This window comes from Sinohyriopsis cumingii, chromosome 7 (assembly GCF_028554795.1).
Source record: "Sinohyriopsis cumingii isolate HCF-2022 chromosome 7, ASM2855479v2, whole genome shotgun sequence".
In the NCBI taxonomy this organism is placed as follows: Eukaryota; Metazoa; Mollusca; class Bivalvia; order Unionida; family Unionidae; genus Sinohyriopsis; species Sinohyriopsis cumingii.
The window spans coordinates 40,520,478-40,547,579 of record NC_142967.1 but is presented as its reverse complement, the minus strand read 5'-3'; the positions used below and the strand labels follow the sequence as shown (position 1 = coordinate 40,547,579).

Sequence of the window (27,102 nt, the reverse complement as noted above, 5' to 3'; positions counted from 1 at the left end):
GAATGTTACTACTTTAGACATCAGGCAGCCAAGAGGAATAGTTACTACTTTAGACATCAGGCAGCCAAGAGGAATAGTTACTACTTTAGACATAAGGCAGCCAAGAGGAATGTTACTACTTTAGACATCAGGCAGCCAAGAGGAATAGTTAATACTTTAGACATCAGGCAGCCAAGAGGAATGTTACTACTTTAGACATAAGGCAGCCAAGAGGAATGTTACTACTTTAGACATCAGGCAGCCAAGAGGAATAGTTACTACTTTAGACATCAGGCAGCCAAGAGGAATAGTTACTACTTTAGACATAAGGCAGCCAAGAGGAATGTTACTACTTTAGACATCAGGCAGCCAAGAGGAATAGTTACTACTTTAGACATAAGGCAGCCAAGAGGAATGTTACTACTTTAGACATAAGGCAGCCAAGAGGAATGTTACTACTTTAGACATCAGGCAGCCAAGAGGAATAGTTACTACTTTAGACATCAGGCAGCCAAGAGGAATAGTTACTACTTTAGACATAAGGCAGCCAAGAGGAATGTTACTACTTTAGACATCAGGCAGCCAAGAGGAATAGTTACTACTTTAGACATAAGGCAGCCAAGAGGAATGTTACTACTTTAGACATCAGGCAGCCAAGAGGAATAGTTACTACTTTAGACATCAGGCAGCCAAGAGGAATAGTTACTACTTTAGACATAAGGCAGCCAAGAGGAATAGTTACTACTTTAGACATCAGGCAGCCAAGAGGAATAGTTACTACTTTAGACATCAGGCAGCCAAGAGGAATAGTTACTACTTTAGACATCAGGCAGCCAAGAGGAATAGTTACTACTTTAGACATAAGGCAGCCAAGAAGAATAGTTACTACTTTAGACATAAGGCAGCCAAGAGGAATAGTTACTACTTTAGACATAAGGCAGCCAAGAGGAATAGTTACTACTTTAGTAACTCTGGTACTGAGTGGATCATGCATCATTTGATACACAATGCATCGGTTGGTCACAGTGCATTATTTTGCTACATATTACTGTAAATATTGCTATTTTATTAAAACAAGTAATAGAAAAGAGTGAGAAGCAACAAGCTACATAAAACTTACCAACTAATTTTAATTCTCTAGAATATAAAATGACAGTTTTAAATAAAGAACTTACAGTATTGCTAATTAAATCCCAAATAATCCTAGTATTACAGACAAGAGTCCAAATGATTAAAGTTCTGATTGAACTTTAGTGGAAATCCAAATTAAATCCAATGCTAGAAGCGTTGATATGCCTGTGGTGGCCTGTATAGTGGTGATGTGTCTTCAGTCTTTTGTTGCATCACAATAATACAATCAAAGAATATATCCTTATTTGAAATTTCAGCATTGATTCAAGTTTCTATTTCCAAGAATGTTATTTTTAGAACTTTTTATGTACAGAGAAGAATCACTTGAATTAAATATTATGAATTACTGAACACAGCAATATTACAGCTGATTTTGCTAAGATCTTTCAGCACAGATAAATAATTTTTCCACCTATACATGACCTCAGGTAACAATTAGCATTTTCTAAATAAAACTATTACCTAATGGCAAGTTTCCTTCTGGAAGGCTCCAAATGTGTACAAAATAAAATCTTAGTTATAGTGATAAGTCTGTTACTAAACTTAAAATATAAAATGTAGTAACAACAAGTAGACCTGGTATTTCATAGGTATTTCCATAGTTCATGACTTAGATTAAGATAAACATGTTTGTGAAAACAAACTCAATGATTCAGGTCAGGTAGAAAATGAACTTCATTTCAACAAGTCTAACATACAGTATTACATTATCAATAGCATATAATTAAAAAAGTTTTTAAAAAATTAGAAAAAATAAACAATAATGCAAATTAAATTTGCTACACCATGCAAAATGTTTGCCAAAACATTTGCAAATGGGTAATTTACAGTCAAAACCTTGTTGAATCATATGCCATCTTTTTGAAAATAAAATCACCTCAGATGCAAGAGGTCATGGGTTCGAACCCCAGCCAAGTCACACCAAAGACTTATAAAAATGGCACTAACAGCTGCCTTGCTAGGCGCACAGCAATAAGAGGTTACTGTTTGGACAGGTTGGCCTGGTGTCAGGATAATGTGACTAGGTAGGACATGATGCCACATGTGTGTGACATGATGCCCCAGTGCTAGACATCACTATAAACTATCACACTGTAGACATTGTTGCGATATGACTGATTTTTTTTTAAAGCTACATTAAAAATCCAAATCACACACACACACACACACACACACACACAAACAACGGTTAGGACAGACACAACTGTAATAAATAATATTATAACAGCTTTGTTCTCTACAATCCCCAAGGGAATCTCATCAACACACACCTCTAAGTGTAACTTTTCTATTAAAGCCTGTTTTATTAATATCAGTGACTTAAGAACTAAATTATTGTTTCCTAAAGTGAATGATGACTTTGGCAATTAATTTAATGTTATTTACATGCGGAAGCCTGATATAGTGTTCAGCTGCCTACTTACATGTAATTGTGTTGATGGGTTTAGAATGTTTTTAACCAAATTACCCAGTATACTTTCAAGCTGAGCATGTTTGGAAAGGGCAGAATTTGGTGTGGTTGTTAAGTCCACATTGGGAACCATGTACTACTGCAGCAGTGAGTTGTTATGTAAACCAAGTTTTGCCCTGAACCTGATCTTCAGTTTAAGGCAGGAAATCACACATTTCAGAATGAGGTGCATTATTTCTTTGTATTTGGAAGATTGCTTGTTTATGATGGATAAAATGCTGAGATATCGTATTGCTAAGCATGCTGGACTTGCAACCAAATGGTATGGGTTTGTTGTTGTTGTTGTTGTGGGGTTTAACGCCATTTTTCAACACGATAGGCTATACATGGCGGCCAGTATTAATGGTGGAGGAAGAACCCGGAAAACCCCGGAAAGAACCACCGACCCACGAGAAACTACTGGCAAGCTTTCTCACATGCCCACATTGGCTGAATCTTAGACTCGAACCACCGCAGACATAGGTGAGATGGCAGTGATCTGTAACGAAGAGCACTTTCGACCACTCGGCCACTCGGGGCCCCGGTATGGGTTTGAATCTTACCAATGGATCAGGCTCGATAGATCACCATGGTGTGTCCATGAGCAAATCACTTTCAGTTTGCACTAAATTACTTCTTTGTAATATTGTGCCCAAAGCATAAAGCCGAAGAAACAAAAACTGAATGGCCATAACGAGTCAAGAGACTAATGCACATGAACTTAGCCCCAGGGTCAGGCGATGCTACTAGTTGCATAGCTTAGAAAATTAGCTCCAGGGTCAAGCAATGCTACTAGTGGCATAGCTTATAAGATTAGCCCAGGGTCAGGCCATGCTACTAGTGGCATAGCTTAGAAAATTATCCCCAGGGTCAGGCCATGCTACTAGTTGCAAAGCTTAGAAAATTAGCCCCAGGGTCAGGCCATGCTACTTATTGCATAGCTTAGAAAATTAGCCCCATGGCCAGGCCATGCTACTTGTCGCATAGCTTAGAAACACAGGATATGCAATGGTGTGCCATTGATTTTATTCTAGTTTGACATGCCAGTTTTTTGTTTACATGCTTTTGTAGGACTGTACATCCCATAATATATGTAATGGATTTTGGGTTACAACTCCTAGGTCATGGGTAGTTGGGGGAGGAGAAGTAAAATAAAAAGTGTTGAGTATTTGCAATTGTGAGTCATGTCTTTTACTCATTTGGTTAAGAATGTGTTAATGAATTGGCTGTTAGGATGCCTCTGACTGTCTTACTCATTTGGTTATGACTGTTACTGCATTGACTGATGGCTCACACTGTGTGGGTGAGAATTGTGTCATGTCACATTCATCTGAATGGTGATTATAAATGTCATACTCACACAGCATTTCTTATGTCATAAGCCTGAAGAAGTGGGTGGGGGTATTTTATCGAGGAAAAAAAAGGCCATCTTGCTGTGTATGTTTACATGTAGTAATAAGTAAAAATATGTTAAAATTAGATTGTTAAAATGGGGAATGTACTTGAACATCTCCATGGATAGATAGACTTGGCTTTTCATTGTAAATGTGTGGAATGGACTTTTAACATTTCCATGGGTAGATAAACTTAAGCTTTTTTTATTGTAAAGGTGTGGAATGGACTTGAACATTGGCATGTGTGGATAAATTTAGCTTTTCATTGTAAAAGTGTGGAATGGACTTTAACATTTCCACGGGTAGATAAACTGAAGCTTTTTTTTTTATTGTAAAGGTGTTGAATGGGCTTGAACATTGGCATGGGCAGATAAACTTAGCTTTTCAATGTAAAAGTGTGGAATGGACTTTTACATTTCCATGGACTGATAAATTTAGAGTTTCATTGCAAAAGTGTGGAATGGACTTTAACATTGATAAATTTAGAGTTTCATTGCAAAAGTGTGGAATGGGCTTTTACATTTCCATGGGCTGATAAACTTTGCTTTTCATTGTAAAAGTGTGGGAAGGACTTTAACATTTCCATCATGGCAGATAAACATAGCTTTTCATTGTAAAAGTATGGAATGGAATGAAAACATTACTATGAATAGGTAAACTTCAGATTTACATTCTAAAATTAGGGAATGGAATGAAAACATTAGATATATATTTATTCAAAAATGACTTTATAATGGCATTAATATTTTTATACATTTTGGGGTTCATAAACCTAGCATTTATTCACAATTTAAACCCAAAACATGATGTGTAGCTGTGACAAAATAATAATTTAATTTAAATTTGTCCCATCCTATTATGTTTTACTTAAAATTGTGTTTCTCTGTTGTCCACGTGTCTTGCATAGTGTTCAAAATTAATGTGATGGCCTGAGGCAAGAGCTGAATGTCTTAATTTCAGTCATGTACATAAATGTCAGATTTTGATCTGTATCAGTTATTGATTTCAATCATGCAGAAGTTCTGATTAATGGAGTCCCTTGCCAGCTTAGGTATTTTATCTGTGTAACAGTTGCCAGACTATGAAGTCTAGTATCCATCATCCCCTGACATTTACAATCTGCTTAGCTTGTTTATGACAAATAAACACAAGGGGAAATGCCAGACTGGTTGTATTAGTCACTGTTTTAATGCATCATACTTCATGCTACAAAATTTGGTTTAAGTTTATAGAATGAGACAGTTTAAAAAATTTAGCAGTGAAATTTGGATGCAGTACCTTGTGACTTTCAGCACCTTGTACAACAAACGTATTGAGGATTTGATTTCTGCGCTGTGAGGATCTTTTTGGAACAGTGTTCAGTCAGTGTTTTTAGGAGTCTGTTCACAAGGGATTGATTTGGATGCTGGACTTAGGTTTCATGTCAATGTTTACAGGAATCTGATCCTGACTGACACATCTGTATAAATGATGGGCTTAAAGTTTCCAGTCAGTGTTTGTAGGAGTATGGTATCATGTGTGCAGCAGTTTGATTTCTGCATGACAAGAATGACTATTTAGTACAGAGCAATACAAGCTTAAATAGTATTGTTGCCAAATTAGCATCTGTGCTAAATTAGCATGTCTTATTGCCTTCACTTAATCCTGAAGATGATGGACAATTTGAAGTAACACTTAATGCTGTTTATTTAAATGAGACATTAATGTTTCCCATGATTCAGTGAACTATACAATAAGCTGAAATTATAAGATACACTTGGACAACTGTTTATTTACCATAATTAGGTGATATATGTGTACTCAGAGGATGTAAGAAGCATTGATAATTGGATACATTTACCATCATGCACCATTCTTGAACTGGAATTTAATGTGAGTTTGTTAGACTACACTACAAATTGTAACATCTGATTAGGATGTTGTTGAAAGAGCAGAAGTACTGCATTCCCTATAAATCATGTTCCTTGATTAAGAAAGAGCCTACTCAGCAGGGGAGACACATGACTCAAAGGAAAGAGACAACTGTGTATAGGAGACCTGGAACAACCCCAGCCATTGCAATACTCCAGGGTCAGTACACTGTGGCTTTATGTTTTTCATCATGTAGTCCCTAAACCTGTAATTCATTCATTTCATTGAAACAGATTTGGAATCAATGAAGGTCCATGGATATTGTCATTACAGTTTAAAGAGTCATGACTTAATTTCACTAATTGGCTAGTCGCATCAAATTGGATAGACAATTAGCTGAACTGAGGCCCAATCATTTCATTACTGTATTTGCTCACTTATAAGATGAGTCCAACTGCAAACTGCACAGATCTAGATCTGCTGTTGTATAATGCACCTGCAGATCTGGGTCTGTGCATTGTTAGGAGTAATCAGTATAACATGTCACAGAATTAGGCAAAGAAATAACTTGTTTTGCCTTAGAACTATTTGACTATTTCTCGTTGTAGTTCAGGTTAACTTCAGTCATACAAGATTAAGGTTAACAAGAGTCATAGAAGAGTCAGGTTAATTAGACTCGTGCAAGAGTCTGGCTGACTGGAGTCATACAAAAGTATAGCTAACTGGTCATGAGTCAAGTTAACTAAAACTAGTGACCATATTCTGGTAAGATCAAACAAATGCTATATTTATAAACAAGTCATATACATGGTACACTGTAACATGATTTCTACAAAATACAAGTCAGCTTTTCCATTCTGACATTTTGATCTGTGTCATGTCTTTTAGAAACTGACATTTTCATTCATCAGCCTAAAATGTACAAGATAGGTGTCACACAGGAACATTGTGTAATTCTGGATTACTGATGTTTCTGTGTACATGTATGTTGGTGGCAGATACACCAATAAACTAACATACAAGAGAGATAAAATACAACAAAACTCCACCAGGCCCTTATGTCAACAAACTTTATTTTACCCCATATTTTACTGAGAAAATTAAAAGGCTATATGTATTTCAAGCAAAATGTTCTAGTCTGGAGCAAGAATTTTAGATTATTACTGAAAATGATGAGTTTTGCAACAAATAGACACACAGATTGTGTCACATCACCATACTGTCATTCTGAACTCCAAAATATTGCAATGTCATTCAGTTCAGTGTACTGTTACAATTCATTGATACATTGTTGCTTGAGTTATATCTCAATTTAATTGATTTTGTCATTTTTGTGGCCTGCATGTGCTGATTTGTCAGGCTAATACTACCCATGTAATGCACAATGTATACAGGTTTATAATTGAAATGCAGCTATTTTAAGCATTTTATAGTCACATGACTGTTTTTATCACTCACAAAATTATGCGTGAACATGCTATACTTATACTCAGCATATTAACCTCTTCTGCTGTATTGAAAAGTATGTCTTCCTTGCTGTGTTAAAAATCACATCCTTGATTAACCTCACTGTTGCTGTATTGAAAATTATGTCCTTGACTAACCTCAGAATTGCTGTATTGAAAATTATGTCCTTGTTTTATGTTTTGTTTCTCATACAGGGGTTGGCCTACAAATTGGCAATTTCACATTTTGAGAAGAAACAAAATGTTGATCTGGTCCAGAAAAGAAATATGCATTTCACTAAATTTTATGACAAAAAAGAAAATTATAAAGAATCAAATACATTACATGTAATAAACAAAATGTATGAATACAGCAATCTGGGTTATAGGTAAAATGATCTTCCAACTGCGCATGTATTAAAAATAAATGTATGAAAGTGAATTGGGTTGTAGGCAAACAAATATTCCAGCTGGCACAACAGTGATCAGTTTGGCACAATCTATTGCAATTTTATAAATGCCAATCTTGTCAATACCGTATAGCATCAGAGTGTGTTCTCTTAAACTGAATATCCTAAATTGTAACAAGTTATAACAGCAATAATTGTATTTTTCTTCTTAACACTTCATTGATGCACATAAATTTCTAATTCATGTATATTATACGTAACACAATTTTCTATTACATATATCAACCACCATCTTTAATGCATGCATCTTAGATATAGGTATTTAATCAGCAACAATTGATACTACTACTACTACTACTACTACAACTATACTACTACTACTACAGATGATAATAATTGTCATTTTGTCATTTGAAGAAAGTTATTTGGATGAAACTACTAGTCATTTTAGATATTTTATATTCAGAGTACAAAAAAACAACAATAACTCTTAGTCAAAATAGTAATATATCTATGTATTGTGTTGATATCAGCAGCATCAGCACTATACATGTATACATGTAGTGTTTACATATGAGCACCATACATGTATATATGTAGTGCATATATAACAGCACCATGTATACATGTATGTACATATCAGTACCATACATATCTACATGTAGTGCATACATATGAGCACCATACATGTATGTACACATCAGCACCGTAATGTCTACATGAAGTTTGTACATATCAACACCATACATGTATGTATATAGTGTGTACATAGATTGAAAGAATAAATGACCTATGAATGTCCAGAATATTATTTTGGCATCTCAAACACTAAATATAAATCTAACAAGGTTAAAAAGATGTCTCATAAGTTTTAAAGGATGTCTGACAGAGTGTTTTATACATTAGATTCTGTTTTGAAAGTCTACTCTTTCTGCCAAAAATAATGGTCTCACAAAACAGGTCATAACAACTATATATTCAATAATTGTGTCCATGGAGATCCTGGTCTCTCAAAACAGGTGGTCTCTCATAGCAGTGGTCTTTCAAGACAGGATTAATGTATAGATGGTATCTCATTAAGTTTCTCCAGTATAAGCTGTCTTTAAAATTCTTCAAGATTTAAGGTATCGTTGTAAACCTAGTTAGATACCATGTATACTGTACAAGATATTTTATATACTGAACAAGATATTTCATATACTGTACAAGATATATAGCTTACAATGTATTTTGTATACTATAAAAGATATAGTGTATACTGTACAATGTATCTGATATACTGTACAAGATATATGATACACTGTACAAGATATATTATGTACTTTACAGGATATATCTTCCATCTCACTAGATCTGGTTTAGAAAGGGCTAAGTTGTAATTGGCAGGTAACAGTATTAGACGTGACTTACCAAAAACTTGAAGAAGTAATACATTATATATCTTTTTTAATAAATAAGATCTCAGAACATAGTTTACAGGATTTATGATATATAAGATATCAATTCTAATGAGATATATTATGTGATATATAAGATATCATTACTAATGAGACATATTGTTATTGGAAATGCTGTTTATAAGCTATCTTTTTTATTTCATAAGATTCCTTATAAACTAAATTAGATATCATGTGAACTTTATCCAGTACCTTATAAACTAAATTAGATATCTTGTGAACTCTATCCAGTACCATATAAACTTAATTAGATATCTTGTGAACTTTATCCAGTACCCTACAAACTTAATTAGATATCTTGTGAACTTTATCCAGTACCTTATACACTTAATTAGATATCTTGTGAACTTTATTCAGAATGACATAAAGTTTATAAGATTTTTTTTTAAAAGGTTTTATTTATCTGTTTTGTAAACTTTATTATCTTATCAAGCAAACTGATGAACTAAAGCTAAAAACTCGTTTTATAATAATTAGCTAAGATTGTTTACAATATTTCATACAATATAATGTTTTGAATCTCTGAATAAACTGTAGCAATAATAATAATAATAATAATAATAATCTTATTTATTTACTTTGGTCCCACTAACTGAATTTAGGTACTAGCAAATCTTTATTGATATTCATCACAACTGGTACTAATTCACACACACTTGTTGAACATGGTTACATGTATGTAGATTGGTCAAATGACTTCGTAAATCAAATGATTCCTGTAACATAAAAAGAAGATGGTGTGCAATAGTGACTCCTTTGAGGCCCAATATCACTACCTCAAGATGATCATGCTGGTATAATGTCTTTGAGGCCCAATATCACTACCTCAAGATGATCATGCTGGTATAATGTCTTTGAGGCCCAATATCACTACCTCAAGATGATCATGCTGGTATAATGTCTTTGAGGCCCAATATCACTACCTCAAGATGAACATGCTGGTATAATGTCTTTGAGGCCCAATATCACTACCTCAAGATGATCATGCTGGTATAATGTCTTTGAGGCCCAATATCACTACCTCAAGATGATCATGCTGGTATAATGTCTTTGAGGCCCAATATCACTACCTCAAGATGATCATGCTGGTATAATGTCTTTGAGGCCCAATATCACTACTTCAAGATGATCATGCTGGTATAATGTCTTTGAGGCCCAATATCACTACCTCAAGATGATCATGCTGGTATAATGTCTTTGAGGCCCAATATCACTACCTCAAGATGAACATGCTGGTATAATGTCTTTGAGGCCCAATATCACTACCTCAAGATGATCATGCTGGTATAATGTCTTTGAGGCCCAATATCACTACCTCAAGATGATCATGCTGGTATAATGTCTTTGAGGCCCAATATCACTACCTCAAGATGAACATGCTGGTATCATGACGAATATCAATGTACAAAATGAACTTGCTTGTGTAATAGTTACAGGTAATAATATATCTTAAAATCGGGGCCCCAAGTGGCCAAGTGGTCTAAAGCACTCTCCATTGTAGATCATTGCCATCTCACCTCTGTCTGCGTGGGTTCGAGTCTTGGATTCAACCAATGTGGGTATGTGAGAAAGCTTGCCAGTAGCTTCTTGTGGATTGGTGGTTCTTTCCGGGTTCTTCCTCCACCATTAATACTTTCCGCCATGTATAGCCTATCATGTGCTAAAAAAACGCGTTAAACCCTACAACAACAACAACATCTTAAAATCAAGCTGAGTCTATTGAGACTGGTACTAAGACAAAAACTCATTAATCTGAGATTTATGATCCATCTCATATGCAGTCTGTTATCAAAACAGTTACTGTAAATGTTAGAAGTGAATCCTCAAATTCTATACCTTCTTCCATTTCACTAGATCTGGTTTAGAAAGGGCTAAGTTGTAATTGGCAGGTAACAGTATCAGACGTGACTTACCAAAAACTTGAAGAAGTAATACTTATATTGAATCAAAACAATAGAAGTCAATGTGTTAGGCTTATGTGAAACTTTTCATGGTGTAAATCACAGTACAAATTAATGAGCTTGATATAGAGGGATATGAATTGAAATAAAAGATAGATTTGGATTTCTTTTTTAATGTAGCTTTAACACTTTTTCTGTCATATTGCTAAAACGTCTGCAGTATGGCAGTTTAATGTGATATCTAGCACTAGGGCATCATGCCACAGACATATAGCATCATGTCCCACCCAGTCACATTATCCTGACACCAGGCTGACCAGTCCTAACACTAACCTCTTAATGCTGAGCACCAAGTGAGGCAGCTGCTATTATCATTTTTTTAAGTCTTTGTTATGTCTTGGCCAGGGTTTGAACCTGCGACCTCCCGCATGAAATAAAAGATACAAGAGAAAATTTTGAAAAGAGGGAGGGGTTGGTTGTATTATTTAAACAGTCAGGTTTATTGTCAAAAAAAGAAAATACTTTGAGATCAGTCAGCATGAGACAATATGAATACAAAAATCTGCCTTGTCTCGTCAAAGTTGGTACCCAGGATCATGTAGTATCCATCCCAAAAATGTTTTTCACATTTTCCCATACAAATGCAGTAACATATAAGTATTTTATGTGTAAAGGCCACCAGATTCACCTGTCTCTTGCATAGAGAAGTTTGAAACTACTTAAGTCAGCTCTCAATCATAATCCGTAAGTTATTGTGATAGGGGATGTCAGCACAGACTAGTCTTAGGTTGTAAGAATGCAAGATGGCTTAGAAGCATGATTGAATATTGGGGATTATTACAGATTGCTATGTCACCTACAAGAGCCACTGAACATACAGCACAGTGATGCTTATAGCAATAAATCGGAGAATATCATTGAAGTGTAAATCCCATGTTTCTCAGCAATTGATCATTTTCCTATTTGAATTAAATGTAAAATAATAATAAGGATATATATAATGCAGAACATAATGGTCATCTTATATAGATACTTCAAAAATTCAGTTTTTATAACTTTTTATCCAAATTTGCAAACTCCCACCATATTTTGTTTAGAAAATTTAGAAGGCTTCACGCATTGAGGCACTTTAAATCTGGCACTCTATTATGAACTCAGTTTTATTACAAAAGGCTACTTTAAAAAAAAAAATGGATAATGAATCACCTTTAGAAAACATAGCTTTAGGACAGCATTCATTTTTAGCATGACAGACTCAAGCCTTTTTTTTTCATAAAAAAAGGCACATGTCTATTTTCATTAAGATAGAATAGTAAATTTGCATAAAGAAAAATAGTCAATTTTCATAAAAACAGAATCAAGTCCACTGGCATCACTAGGGTTGTTGTCACCCAGTGCAGTAACTGATGGTGTCACCCCGATGGACCTCCTTCCTGCACAAAAATTACATTTTTTTAATAAACAGTCATGTGCGGTAACTCATGGTTTCACCCCCATGGACCTCCTTCCTGCACCAAAATTAAAAAATTTTGTAGACAGTCATTTTGATGTCACCTGCTCTGATGGTGTCACCTGGTGCTGTCTTCACCCCTTTGTGATGCCACTGATCAAGTCTGTTTTCATAGACAGAATATATCGATTTTCATAAAGACATAATCAAGTATATTTAAATAAAGACAGAACAGTCTATTTTCATAAAGACATAATCAAGTCTTCTTAAATAAAGACAAAAGAGAGTCTGTTTTCATAAAGACATAATTAAGTATATTTACATAATGACAAAAGAATCTATTTACAAAAAGACAGAATAGTCTATTTTCATAAAGACATACTCAAGTATATTTACATAATGACCAAAGAGAGTCTATTTTCATAAAGACAAAATCAAGTCTATTTAATAAAAACCGAGAGTCTATTTTCATAAAGACATAATAAAGTCTATTTACATAGAGCCAGATGAGAGTCTATTTTCATAAAGGCATAATCAAGTATATTTACAAAAGGCCAAAGAGAGTCTGTTTTCATAAAGACATAACAAGTATATTTACATAAAGACAAAAGTGAGTCTATTTTCATAAAGACACAAGTCTATTTAATAAAAACCAACGAGTCTATTTTCATAAAGACATAATTAAGTCTATTTACATAATGACCAAAGAGTCTGTTTTCATAAAGACATAATCAAGTGTATTTACATAAAGACAAAAAAGAGTCTGTTTTCATAAAGACATAATCAAGTATATTTAAATAAAGACAGAACAGTCTATTTTCATAAAGACATAATCAAGTCTTCTTAAATAAAGACAAAAGAGAGCCTGTTTTCATAAAGACATAATTAAGTATATTTACATAATGACAAAAGAATCTATTTACAAAAAGACAGAATAGTCTATTTTCATAAAGACATACTCAAGTATATTTACATAATGACCAAAGAGAGTCTATTTACATAAAGACAGAGAGTCTATTTTCATAAAGACATAAGTCTATTTAATAAAAACCAATGGGAGTCTATTTTCATAAAGACTTAATCAAGTCTATGTATATAAAGACAAAAGAGTTTATTTTCATAAAGACAGAATAGTCTATTTTCATAAAGACATAAGTCTTTTTAATAAAAACCAACGAGTCTATTTTCATATAGACATAATCAAGTCTATTTACATAATGACCAAAGAGAGTCTGTTTTCATAAAGACATAATCAAGTATATTTACATAAAGACAAAAGAGACTGTTTTCATAAAGACATAATCAAGTCTATTTACATAAAGACAAAAGAGAATCTATTTTCATAAAGACATAATCAAGTCTATTTAAATAAAGACCAAGGAGAGTCTGTTTTCATAAAGACATAATCAAGTGTATTTACATAAAGACAAAAAAGAGTCTGTTTTCATAAAGACATAATTAAGTCTATTTACATAAAGACAGAGAGTCTATTTTCATAAAGACATAAGTCTATTTAATAAAAACCAATGGGAGTCTATTTTCATAAAGACATAATCAAGTCTATGTATATAAAGACAAAAGAGTTTATTTTCATAAAGACAGAATAGTCTATTTTCATAAAGACATAAGTCTTTTTAATAAAAACCAATGAGTCTATTTTCATATAGACATAATCAAGTCTATTTACATAATGACCAAAGAGAGTCTGTTTTCATAAAGACATAATCAAGTATATTTACATAAAGACAAAAGAGACTGTTTTCATAAAGACATAATCAAGTCTATTTACATAAAGACAAAAGAGAATCTATTTTCATAAAGACATAATCAAGTCTATTTAAATAAAGACCAAGGAGAGTCTGTTTTCATAAAGACATAATCAAGTGTATTTACATAAAGACAAAAGAGAGTCTATTTTCATAAAGACATAATCAGGTATATTTACATAAAGACAAAAGAGAGTCTATTTTCATGAAGACATAATCAAGTGTATTTACATAAAGACAAAAGAGAGTCTATTTTCATAAAGACATAATCAAGTCTATTTACATAAAGGCCAAAGAGAGTTTATTTTCATAAACACATAATCAAGTATATTTACATAAAGACAAAAGAGACTGTTTTCATTAAGACATAATCAAGTATATTTACATAAAGACAAAAGAGACTGTTTTCATAAAGACATAATCAAGTCTATTTACATAAAGACAAAAGAGAGTCTATTTTCATAAAGACATAATCAAGTCTATTTAAATAAAGACCAAGGAGAGTCTGTTTTCATAAAGACATAATCAAGTGTATTTACATAAAGACAAAAGAGTCTATTTTCATAAAGACATAATCAAGTCTATTTACATAAAGACAAAAGAGAGTCTGTTTTCATAAAGACATAATAAAGTCTATTTACATAAAGACATAATCAAGTCTATTTAAATAAAGACCAAGGAGAGTCTGTTTTCATAAAGACATAATCAAGTATATTTACATAAAGACCAAAGAGAGTCTATTTTCATAAAGACATAATAAAGTCTATTTACATAAAGACAAAAGAATCTATTTGCAAAAAGAAAGAATAGTCTATTTTCATAAAGACTTAATCAAGTAGATTTACATAAAGACCAAAGATAGTCTATTTTCATAAAGACATAATCAAGTCTGTTTACATAAAGACAAAAGAGAGTCTATTTTCATAAAGACATAATCAAGTATATTTACATAAAGACAAAAGAGACTGTTTTCATAAAGACATAATCAAGTCTATTTGATAAACACCAATGAGTCTATTTTCATAAAGACATAATAGTCTATTTACATAGAGACAAAAGAGAGTCTGTTTTCATAAAGACATAACAAGTATATTTACATAAAGACAAAAGATAGTCTATTTTCATAAAGACATAATCAAGTCTATTTACATAAAGACCAAAGAGTCTATTTTCATGAAGACATAATCAAGTCTATTTACATAAAGACAAAAGAGAGTATTTTCATAAAGACATAATCAAGTCCAATTACAATAATGACCAAGGAGAGTCTGTTTTCATAAAGAAATAATCAAGTCTATTTAATAAAAACATAATCAAGTCTATTTACATAACGACCAAAGAGAGTGTTTTCATAAAGACATAATCAAGTATATTTTACGTAAAGATCAAAGAGAGTCTATTTTCATGAAGACATAATCAAGTCTATTTACATAAAGACAAAAGAGAGTCTATTTTCATGAAGACATAATCAAGTCTATTTAAATAAAGACCAAGGAGAGTCTATTTTCATGAAGACATAATCAAGTCTATTTAAATAAAGACAAAAGAGAGTCTATTTTCATGAAGACATAATGAAGTCTATTTACATAAAGACCAAAGAGAGTCTATTTTCATGAAGACATAATCAAGTCTATTTAAATAAAGACCAAGGAGAGTCTGTTTTCATAAAGACAGAATCAAGTATATTTACATAAAGACAAAAAAGAGTCTGTTTTCACAAAGACGGAATCAAGTCTATTTGCATAAAGACCAAGGAGAGTCTATTTTCATAAAGTCGAGGATTAACACAACCAAAGGCTGGTGTAACAGATGTACAGCTGTGATTCAGTCTGCTGTAAGTTTTTTATTAAAACTTCAAGTCCACATGTAACGTGGAACATTCTGAAGGATGCTACTCTGAATAGAAACAGTTAAATCTCAGATCATCTAATAATTGATTGTACAGTAACTGATAATATACAAGAAGCGCTTCATTAATGTAATAAATATCACTTCCATTGTATCAAATAATATTGCAAAAAGTTGACAGTTACAAGATTTTATCTTGTCCAGAATTTCTGACAGTGTACAATTCACTAATTCAATAATGTATGTCATGTGTAGAAATAGTAAGTGAATAGAAAAAGTTAAATTAATTGTAAGAAATCAACTTGAATGGATCAGTAGGTAACCAGTGATAATCAACCAAAGGATTACTAATGGAATCTTTCTATCTCTGCTTATTTATAACATGGGGGTTAAAATCAAATCTAAATACACCACTCCCTCAATAACTTGTTCACATCGGGGTCCAGAAACATTGACCGCACTATAAGTGAGGCGTGAGTTATCGAGGGACCTATAAAATAAGCCCAAAACCAATAAAGTGATTGACGACATAACGGAAAAATAAGGGAGGGGGGTAGGCAGATTATACTGTTGAATACTCACTTTATAATCGTTCTGAGATTAACTGTTAATAAATATCTCTTCATAACGGTGTACTTTATTATTTTCTCATAGGACAACATTAATTTCAGGATAAATTACAGTATATTGAGGCGATCATCGAAAACATTATTCCACGTGGTTTCCGTTCGCTTAACATGTGTACCACTTCACACATTGTGTACTACATCACTGATTTTTATGTTGAATTGGATACATTCTAGTTTTATTGTTTGATCCAAATTAGACGTTTTTTTATATACAAAAGATCGACTCTTTTCGAGAAACAGTGTCGATCGAACGATAGATAGATAGATTTGAATGCGATAGAAGTAAAATGGAAAACAAAAAAAACAAGGGTTAATCAGTACCAACATATTTAATTGGTCTACAAATTTAAAACAATGTAAATTAGAACAAGTTAATACTTGCCGTTTGTGCCACCCTTGACAAATATCAATTCACTTTTTGAAAAAATCAGTTAATTTTTTTTGTGTGTGTTACTCCTTAGTTTCTCTGCCGCCGAGCAAAATCCCTCAGATTTCTCAACTGCATGAGCTTTACGTAGTCAACATTTTGAGTCTCCAGCCACCTTATGGCAATATCAAAATATTTGATTGCTTCCTGTGCAGAGGGGTGGGGGTGCAACATCTGTGTCTGCATCACTTTCAACACTTGTGTTACTCCAGTTAGAATCGTCTTCTGCTGCAAATTTGTTCACTATAGAAATAATTATAGTTTCATCTGACATGTATTAGGCTGTGGGGCAATCATTGTCAGCACAAATCCACTCCTCCATATCATCAAGAGAAACGCCCATCTCAGGACCATGAGTCTGTACGAATTTCTCCCAAACAGTCTCGGCATTACTGACATCAGTTTCACTGAAACATTCGAAGTCACTATCATCGTCGTTGTCTCTGTTACAGTTTTGCTTTACGTCAAAGGCAGCTCCAAGACCCTTAATCCAGCACCCGAGGTCTCTTGTAATCGATTTTTTTTTAATGCAACAAACACTTCCCCAAGTTGTTGATCAAAACAAAGCTGGCATGTACATGTAATTTGGTTCTCACAGAAGTACTCATGGGTTTCGATGTGACGGTCGATTGACTCTTTTCATGTTTTCAATGAACAGAATATGTTGTGATTACGATGTTTACACTGAAACGGAATTAAAGGATTAGAACGTGACTTTCACACAGGAAGACGTTTAATTGGTGTTTATTTCATTCTCTGTTGCCACCTGTTAGCATTTACCAGAAGTTTTCATTGATAGCTATTTCACCAGTCTGTTTATTTACAGTATAATGACAACTATTTATCATAAAAACTTACATAATATATGATATCTTTAAACAGAGGTCTCGCTAGGATTTTAAAACTGGGTCTTTCTGCCTCTGAATTCAATCACTAAATATCAGTACATTTTCTTACTTGGCCACCAGTCAAAGCCTTTGAACTAGCTGCCTTGCTGTTGCATCATGTTCTTTTTTTTTTATTAATGTACTCTTATAAAATGGCAACAGTACATCAAAGAGTCTTTCAATCACTGAATTCTGTCATTGTAAATATCAGCACAGTTAACTGATCAACACATTTTCCCACAAAGCAGGTGGCTGAAACAGGACTGGCAAATCTTTGAATTTTCCCGCGCACCTATTACATGCGTATGGAGGACTCCCGCCTCAGTGATTTTCTGCGTCCCAGATCAAAAATTGGTGTCCAAATACGCGTAATTAAGCGTTTTCGAGATCTCTGAAATTAATTCTTCTTTAGAACTTGTAAATTTCAAAATATGGATTATATTTTTACGGGCATTAATCACCATTTTCGATGATAAAACAAGCAATGTATCAAGGTTTAATTTATCAATTCTTATCGTAATTTTTTCATGTTCAGCATATTTTAAAGATATTTTAAATACATTTTCTCTGGAAAAAATCGGGAGCCAAGACGGACACCGCGTTATAAGCGGGATCACGAGTTATCCGGGCGCAAGTTATTGAGGGAGCAGTGTATTTAGAAACCAATATATGTTCTGCCAACCATATCTGAACTGTTTAGAAGACATGTTTCCAAACATATCTTTGCTTATCTTTCAAAGTGCTGTTTAATTCATCCGTCTCAATCTGGATTTGAACATCTCTTGAAAGGTAGTCATCACCGGAAATATTGAAATACGTGCAATCCAGAATGTTCTATTAATGTATGTCATATATCCTTTTGACTTTTATACTTAATGTATTTAAACATGCTTTAATACATGTAATATTATCATTATTATTATTATTATTATTATTATAATTAAATATATTTTTCTTGTTTGTATTTACAATTAGTTTTAACTGCTCATTCTGAGGACATCAAGGGAGAATTATATATTATAACTGTGTTACCTTCATAAAATAAAGTATATATTATATATTATTATTATTATTACTATTATTATTATTATTATTAACCTGACTTCCTCTGTAACCTGGCACACCCCTCTGCAGCCTGGCTTTCTCTGTAACCTGGCATCCCCCTCCCTGCAACCTGGCTTCCTCTGTAACCTGCCATTTCCCACCCAAACCCCTGCAACTTGACTTCCTCTGTAACCTGGCATCTCCCTCCCAGCAAACTAACTTCCTCTGTAACCTGCCACTACCCACCCCCACAAATTTACTTCCTCTGTAACCTGGCACCCTCTGTACCTTGGTTTCTTCCATATTCTGGCTCCCTCCTGTCTTACTCTGTAACCTGTCCCCTTCCGTAACCATGCTTAGACTGTAACTGTGCCCCCCCCCTTGCAACCTTGCTTCCTCAGTAACTAAGCACCCTCTGTAACCTGGCTTTCATGTGTAAGATATATATATATGTATGTATATATATATATATATATCCCACAACATTGGCTAAGTTGCATTTTTGTAGTATCCATGCTGCAGTGATTCACTCAAGTATATAAGTAACTAGAGCACACCCTTGTAAGCAGTAAATTACAAAATAATTGATGGTCACATTAGAACTTCCTGTTGTAACATTGTAGAGATGGCATGTCTTTTCCTTTTGTTACATTGTAGAGATGGCATGTCTTTTCCTTTTGTTACATTGTAGAGATGGAATATAAGCCATTTCATTTTGTAACATTCTTGAGATGGCATATAAGCCGTTTCATATTGTAACATTGTAGAGATGGAATATAAGCCATTTCATATTGTAACATTGTAGAGGTGGAATATAAGCCATTTCATTTTGTAACATTGTTGAGATGGCATATAAGCCATTTCATATTGTAACATTGTAGAGATGGAACATAAGCCATTTCATATTGTAACATTGTAGAGATGGAATATAAGCCATTTCATATTGTAACATTGTTGAGATTGCATAAATCATTTTTCATGAAATAATCAGCATTATGCTATCCTGAAAAAGGTCATTTATGTCTATATATATTACTTATTCTGACCCAGAATGAGTTGAAGTACTGGGTAAGTGGGTTTGCTTCTGTTGAAAATCAGAGAAGAATCTTACTTGCTTATAAGTTGAGTCAAACTGCAAAAAATCAAAGATCATGATCTGTCATAGCATAGTGTGCCTTCAGATCTGGATCTGTTTGTTTGTTCTACTCAATACTCCTATCAAACTGCAAATACCCAGATCTGCTGGTGCATTATGCAGTAGCAGATCTTGATTAGCGAAATTTGCAGTTGATTTGACTAATAAGCAAGTATACACAGTAGGTATTCACCATGCTAATAATACTGTATCCCAGCAACAGAATAAACAGATCAGTCAGTTATGGATTAATATTAATTAACTAAAGTGTTGATGAATCAGCTAGGTTATGGTTTCATGTGTTGCAAGTAATGTTAATAAACATTGGCTACACTTTAGGAACCATTATGTTAATAAATGGGTAATGAGATCTTGTGAATTTTTACTGTGGTCACCTATAATTTTCATAAAAGCCAAAACTACATGATAAATGCAGCTCTTGTTTTGATCTCTTGAACTTCGATGGTGTCACCCCTGAGTCAGACAGGTCAGTTTTTCAGACTGATATAGAACTAACTCAGTTTCATCTTCAGGAGAAAAGTCACAAATCATTTTTGAATGTTAAATCTGCATATCCTATGTATACTGGTAAATATTAATTAATTTAAAAATTAGAGAGTTAAAGGTATTCTGTATGGCTTTATGTCAGTGGCACTACAACCCCTGATAACAAGTATGTGATAAAAAAAATAATACTTTTAAAAGTAAAAAATAATATTAGAATCTTTAATTGTATTACTGCAATAATTTGTATTTTAAAAATATGCATCTAAGGACATATTCTTTTATATTTTCTCAGTGTTCTAATGTGCACTTTCTAATGTACAGTCTGAATAACACATTGCGTTTTGAGCAAGATTCATTACATGCCTATAACACTGACAGTCCTGACCAAGTGATAATTTGTTTTAGTTTGATTCATTTTGAAAAGTTGACAGGGTTCTTTGAGGTATGTTTAAGCAAGTAAAATGGTTTGATTTTTCTCCACCTAATAGTACATGGTCAGTTCTCTGAAACTTTACCTTATCCATCAACTGTGTGATCACTTTAGCAATGGAAATCAGTCTCTCTTCTTGTGGATCACTTTAACAATGTAAGTAAGTCCCTCTTCTTCTTAATCACTTTAACAGTGGATATCAGTCTTTTCTACTGGATCACTTGAACGATGGAGATCAATCTGTCTTCTTTTGGATCACTTGTACAATGGAGATCTCTTCTTTTAGATCACTTGAACAGTGGAGATTTAAATCTCTCTGCAGTTGAACAATGGAGATTAATCTCTCTGCTTTTGGATCACTTGAACAATGGAGGTTAATCTCTCTGCTTTTGAATAATCACTGAACAGATGATGTATAATTATCACGCAATATAATGATTAATGATTTCACTTCAGTAAATATTATGTTTGTTCTCCAGTGCTTGTTGTACAACATTGGCCTTGATGCCTTATATTAATCGCTATGCTAAAAACATCAATATATATGATCATATTTATGCTTTATTTTAATATTTTTATTTTATATCAAGTAATAAATACATGTAAATACAAGCAAGGCATTATAATAAATCATTTTTTTACAACTGTCTGCTGAGAAAATAGTATAAAGTAAAATATTTTGCCTTTATTTGTTTATGCGAGATTAACTTTTTTAGATACTCATTTACACATGAAAACAGTTAATTCTTATTAAAGGAGGAAGAAGCATCTCCCTTCCAGTCCCCAATCCGACCAAATGGACCATCTGCTTATGATGATGTGGAGATTTTATGTACAAATGGCAGATCAAACTTCAAACTCACTGCTCAAACTCAAACCAATGGAGCTAAATTGTCCATTCCACACATCTCTTCTCTACATAGGTTTACAGGTAGATAGATAATTTGTATCCCACAAAAACCAGTAACTTGATGTATATAGAAATTTAATACTTGATCACAGAGTAAAGTCTAGTGTGGATTAATTTTGTTAAACCTAACTTGGTTAAAGGTTAATATTAAACGCAATCATTTTGGTGATAATTTATGTCTCCATCCAAATGCCTGTCAACATTTGGATAAAGTCCAGCATTGAAGTTTATTTCTTAATTTTTATTTTAATTCTGTTTTGTTACAAGCTCATAAGACTTGGAATATAGCTTTTGGGATGACAAGAGAACATTCTTATCAGTTTTCTGCATACTGGTAATACCATGTACAGATTCCACTAATTAATACCTTATTCTCAGTTGATACTTTATTTTTTTCGTTTTTTTGTGATTATTTCTCCATTTTGATTTTTTTTAAAATCAGTACAGAAAAAAATCACTTTGTCTCATGTCCTTGTGTCCATCATTCCTTCATTCTCCCTGTTCTTGGTTCTCACTCATATTTTAATTTACCAGCTGAGATGAAACTTGTAGTGTGGATACATCTTGGGATAATAGTATGTTGCACTCATAAATAGAGTTGCTGTGATCTGTTTTTTCTTCATAACATTTGTCTCTGAGCGCTAACTCAAAATCTTTTTATCTAGTATTGTCTTTGTTGTTGTGATTGTCTTTAGAAATGAATATTTGCTACAAACAAAACCTGGATCACTATAACCAGCACTAGAGAAAAAATTTAATTCTACAAAAATATTGGATACCAAGTTAGTAGGTTTGCACCATGAGCATATGATCATGGATTTCCCACAATTTTTGTCCTCTTTCTCCCAGATCCTGACCTTTAAAACAAACAATTTTCTAGTCATGTTGCTATGATGTTTACAGTGTGGCAGTTTCTAGTGATGTCTAGCACTAGGCATCGTGCTTCAGAAATATAGCATAATGTCCCACCAAATCACATTATCCTGACACCAGGCCGACCAGTCCTAACACTAACCTCTTAAAGCTGAGTGCCTGGTGAGGCAGCTGCAAGTACCATTTTTGTAAGTCTTTGGCATGACTTGGCTAGGGTTCAAACTCACAACCTTCTGCATCATAGGCCACCGGAGTGGTAGCTATGTCTGTGCAACAAGAGGCTCTTAACTGATCCTGTCATGTGAAGTTAATGAATATTATCGTAATTTTATGTCTTTGCAACTCTTAACTGATCATGTCATGGGAAATAAAATTTATAATAGCATAATTATAACAGCATTTCATTGTAAAACATTTTACCATGCATAAGAAGGAGTATTTTGCACTTATACAACAGTGTCATTTTTTATTTTTACCAACCTTCTTGGGATTATTAATCATTGCTTTCAAGATAATGAATCAGGCCTTCAAATAAAGAATATTTTGTTAGCACCTGCTCACTGCCAAGTCAGGTTATAATCATATTTTTGTCCAAATTTGTCTGTTTTCAGGGGGAGATAGCGATTATGAGTCTCCTGATGAGAAAACTTTACCTGCCAGGTCACAGGCAAGATCAGGTCAGTGAACCACAATTTTTGTCTCACCTATGCTTTGTTGGAGAGACGTTAGGTATTGATTTTCTTATGGAATTGTTCTTGATAATGTTCTTTTGGTTCATGTTGATGTTTTTATTTTCATCATTTTTAGAGGTGTCAGTATTTTAGTCATCATTCTGAGAGGTGTCAGTATTGTTGTCATCATTCTTTGAGGTGCCATTGTTGTTGTCATCATTCCCAGAGGTGTCAATATTATTGAAATTGATACTTTGAATTTGAATGTTCTCTCTTTTACTAATATAATCAGTACTTACAACATTAAATGGAGCTCACGATGAACTTTTTCATGCTTGATGAGCTCTATCATCAGAAGGCATTTCACCTGATAGTTTTGACACCTGAAGCCTCTACCCAACAACTTTATTGGATTCCTTTTTTTAAAAACACTACATAATTCTCTGTCCCAGTAAAAAACCAACCTGTGACCTATTTTCCTTGTATGATTGATTTTATATTTATAATTGAATGTTCAAGCTTGACCTCTGACATTGTTTCTCCTGCACATAAACATGATAATGATTTATATGTAGGTGAATATTCTGCAGTCCCAAAATTAGGTCACTGATACTATAATTGATTTAAGTCTGGCTGTCTTTCAACAGTAAAACTTTTGCATGCTTTAGATTTTGAGGTAGAGTTGGCTAAACTTCAGTTTTTAAAACTTGTTATCTATATTATTAATCAGATGCATTTCGTAAGTCATAGTATCAATAAAAAAAGAAGAAAATATGGATAATTTTAACCAAAGTCCACTTTTTTAGTCTTGATAAGATATCAGTCTTGTCACATCAACTATTTCAGCAACAATGAAAGATAGACTGTAATTTGTAATGATTTATTTATACTCACAACTGACGGATTTATGAACAGTAATTTAATCCATTGAATGAACAGTTATCATTTAGTTGCCTGGAAAATGGCAACCTGCATCAAACTTTTTTACAAGGTGGCTTTTTAAAAAATTGAGAGCACTTATTTTTATCCATTTAATTGTTTTCCAGTTAGTAATTATGTATCAGTCTCCTGTAACTATCACTTAAACAATAAATCATAAACATTGCTTAAGGGTGATACATTTACAGTACATCAGTCTTACTGTGAACAAAGTGGTTAGTTGTTAAAGACAAGTGCTTTTTACTCTCAAACACACATGTTGAAGAAATCTCTAGGGTATATGTTAAGAATAAACACCTACTCATGATAAAATTGGTGACATTCATTATAATAGCAATCTTTGTTTAGAGTCTGCAGGCACACAAAATGCTCAAGAAAAGGTTTACCTGAAAGTCTGTGAATCCCAGATATGTGCAGATATTGCATTTAAAATATATCTGTTTAGTTAAAGTACAAAGATATTTATTTCTGTATTGTCCACGTTTGCTTGAAATAGTAAATATTCATATTATCAAGATTCCAGAATTGTGACAAGATGCATCCTCAGTTTGAAATAACAAATTGTGACATTTCAGAATGATTTGCAATGACTAGCCATAAATGTGATTTTTGGTATTATTTTTTATTGAAAGTATCCACTTTATGATAGGTAGTGCATTCCCAAAACATTGTACCTATGCTGACATTATACCCATGCAGTCCTAGATATTCCAGTCAGTAAGCTTCTTGACTGGTTTGCCATCTGTACACATGGTTTTTAGGAATGATAACCTGCATTTCATCAGAAAGTATTACTTTATTCCAAAATATTTCAGCCATTAAATGTCTTCTTTTCTTGCTCACTCAATACAGTTTTATTTCTCTTATCAGCAGATACTGTCATTACCTTTTCAACACTCTGTTCCTAAATTTTACATAATGCATCAAATGCAACCTAATATCACATAATATGACACTCGCTGCATCCTAATTCATTGTATCTTAATTTCACATAATATGACACTCGCTGTATCCTAATATCATATAATGTAATTCTCATCACATTCTAATGTCACATACTGTGACAGGTCATATTTGCTTCAATGTCACATAATGTGACTGTCATTGTATCTTAATTTCACATACTGTAATATGACACTCACTGCATCCTAATGTCACATAATGTTGACTCATTGCATTCTAATGTCACATAAGTCATTGAACCCTAATTTAACTTACCATAACAGTCACTGCATCATAATATCACATAATGTGACTATCACTGTATCTTAATTTCAAATAATATGACACTCATTGCATTCTAACATCACAAAATGTAACTCATTTGCATCCTAATGTCACATAATGTGACAGTCATTGCATCTTAATGTTACATACTATGAGTCTTTGTATCATAATGTCACATAATGTGAGTCATTGCATTTTAATGTCATATAATGTGAGAGTCATTGCATTTTAATGTCACATAACGTGAGTCGTTGCATCCTAATGTCACATAATATAACAGTCATTGCATCCTAATGTTACATACTATGAGTCTTTGTATCATAATGTCATATAATGTGAATCGTTGTATCCTGATTTTGTGTAATGTGACACTCATTGCATCCTAATGTCACATAATGTGAGTCATTGCATTTTAATGTCACACAATGTGACAGTCATTGCATGCCAATGTTGCAACATTAGATCGTAAGTTTAACCGTAAAATAACACCAGATGACATCACATTTAGCAGTATTAGGGATTAGCCCAGAGTCTTGGTATTTGCCTGTTAAGCAAAACTCATTAGCATCACTCTAATGACTTCTTTGGTCCTGTTAAAGTCTTGTCTTGCCTTTGTCCTTGAAAACTGACAACAAATGGAACAGAATTGTGGGCCCACAATACATGTACTTGGAAATTTCAGAGTTCTGCCATTATAGTACAGTGTCAAATTCATTTTCATCAACAGTGCAACATGTTATATAATTTCAGTCCCATTTTTGCTATACACCTTATATTGACAATTATTTGATATGCTTCTTTTATAATTTTGTACTAGGCCAACAACCAAAAAGCTCTGCTCCTGGTCCACGAAGAGCAGTACCCCCACCACCCACTGAAGATGAGGTAAGTCTTGTGATTTTTACCTTTCATCTGTTTTAGTTGATAATGATCATGATGATGATGATAATAATAATGATGATGAATTCTCATTATTTCTTAATTAAGGATGTCATCCTCCTCATCATTATTGATTTTATTTAAAAGCTGACATCACACTATAAAATCCAGATTATGACATCTCGTCTCATTTTCATTCAGTTTGCTATTGAGTTAATAATTCTTTTCACTATCTGATTTGTTGCTTCACTTCATTTTGTTGTTTCAATGAATATTGATGGATATGTACATCCTGGGAAATAGGTGATTTGCACATGGCATGCAATATATTGGTCAGCAGTTTACATTCTCACCAATAAACAGTAATTAAATATAGTTTATATGTCAGTTAGCATACAGTGTTGTAGTTTATATGTCAGAATAATTTTTTTCCATAAGGAGCATACGGTTGCATCACAGTCC

The 27,102-nt window shown here is 33.2% G+C and overlaps 1 protein-coding gene across 5 annotated transcripts in view; it reads left to right on the top strand.

The window, feature by feature from the left end:
• LOC149795084 (uncharacterized) overlaps window positions 1-27,102 on the top strand; it is a 190,994-nt gene that overhangs the window by 94,257 nt on the left and 69,635 nt on the right. For 4 of the 5 annotated variants that reach the window (XM_089964791.1, XM_089964792.1, XM_089964794.1 and 1 more), the window contains 3 exons: window positions 21,898-22,072; window positions 23,536-23,601; window positions 26,579-26,646. In XM_089964791.1, coding sequence (XP_089820917.1) covers window positions 21,898-22,072; window positions 23,536-23,601; window positions 26,579-26,646 — 309 coding nt within the window. The remainder of the gene's footprint in view (window positions 1-21,897; window positions 22,073-23,535; window positions 23,602-26,578; window positions 26,647-27,102) is intronic. The other variant, XM_089964795.1, reaches the window with a different exon arrangement.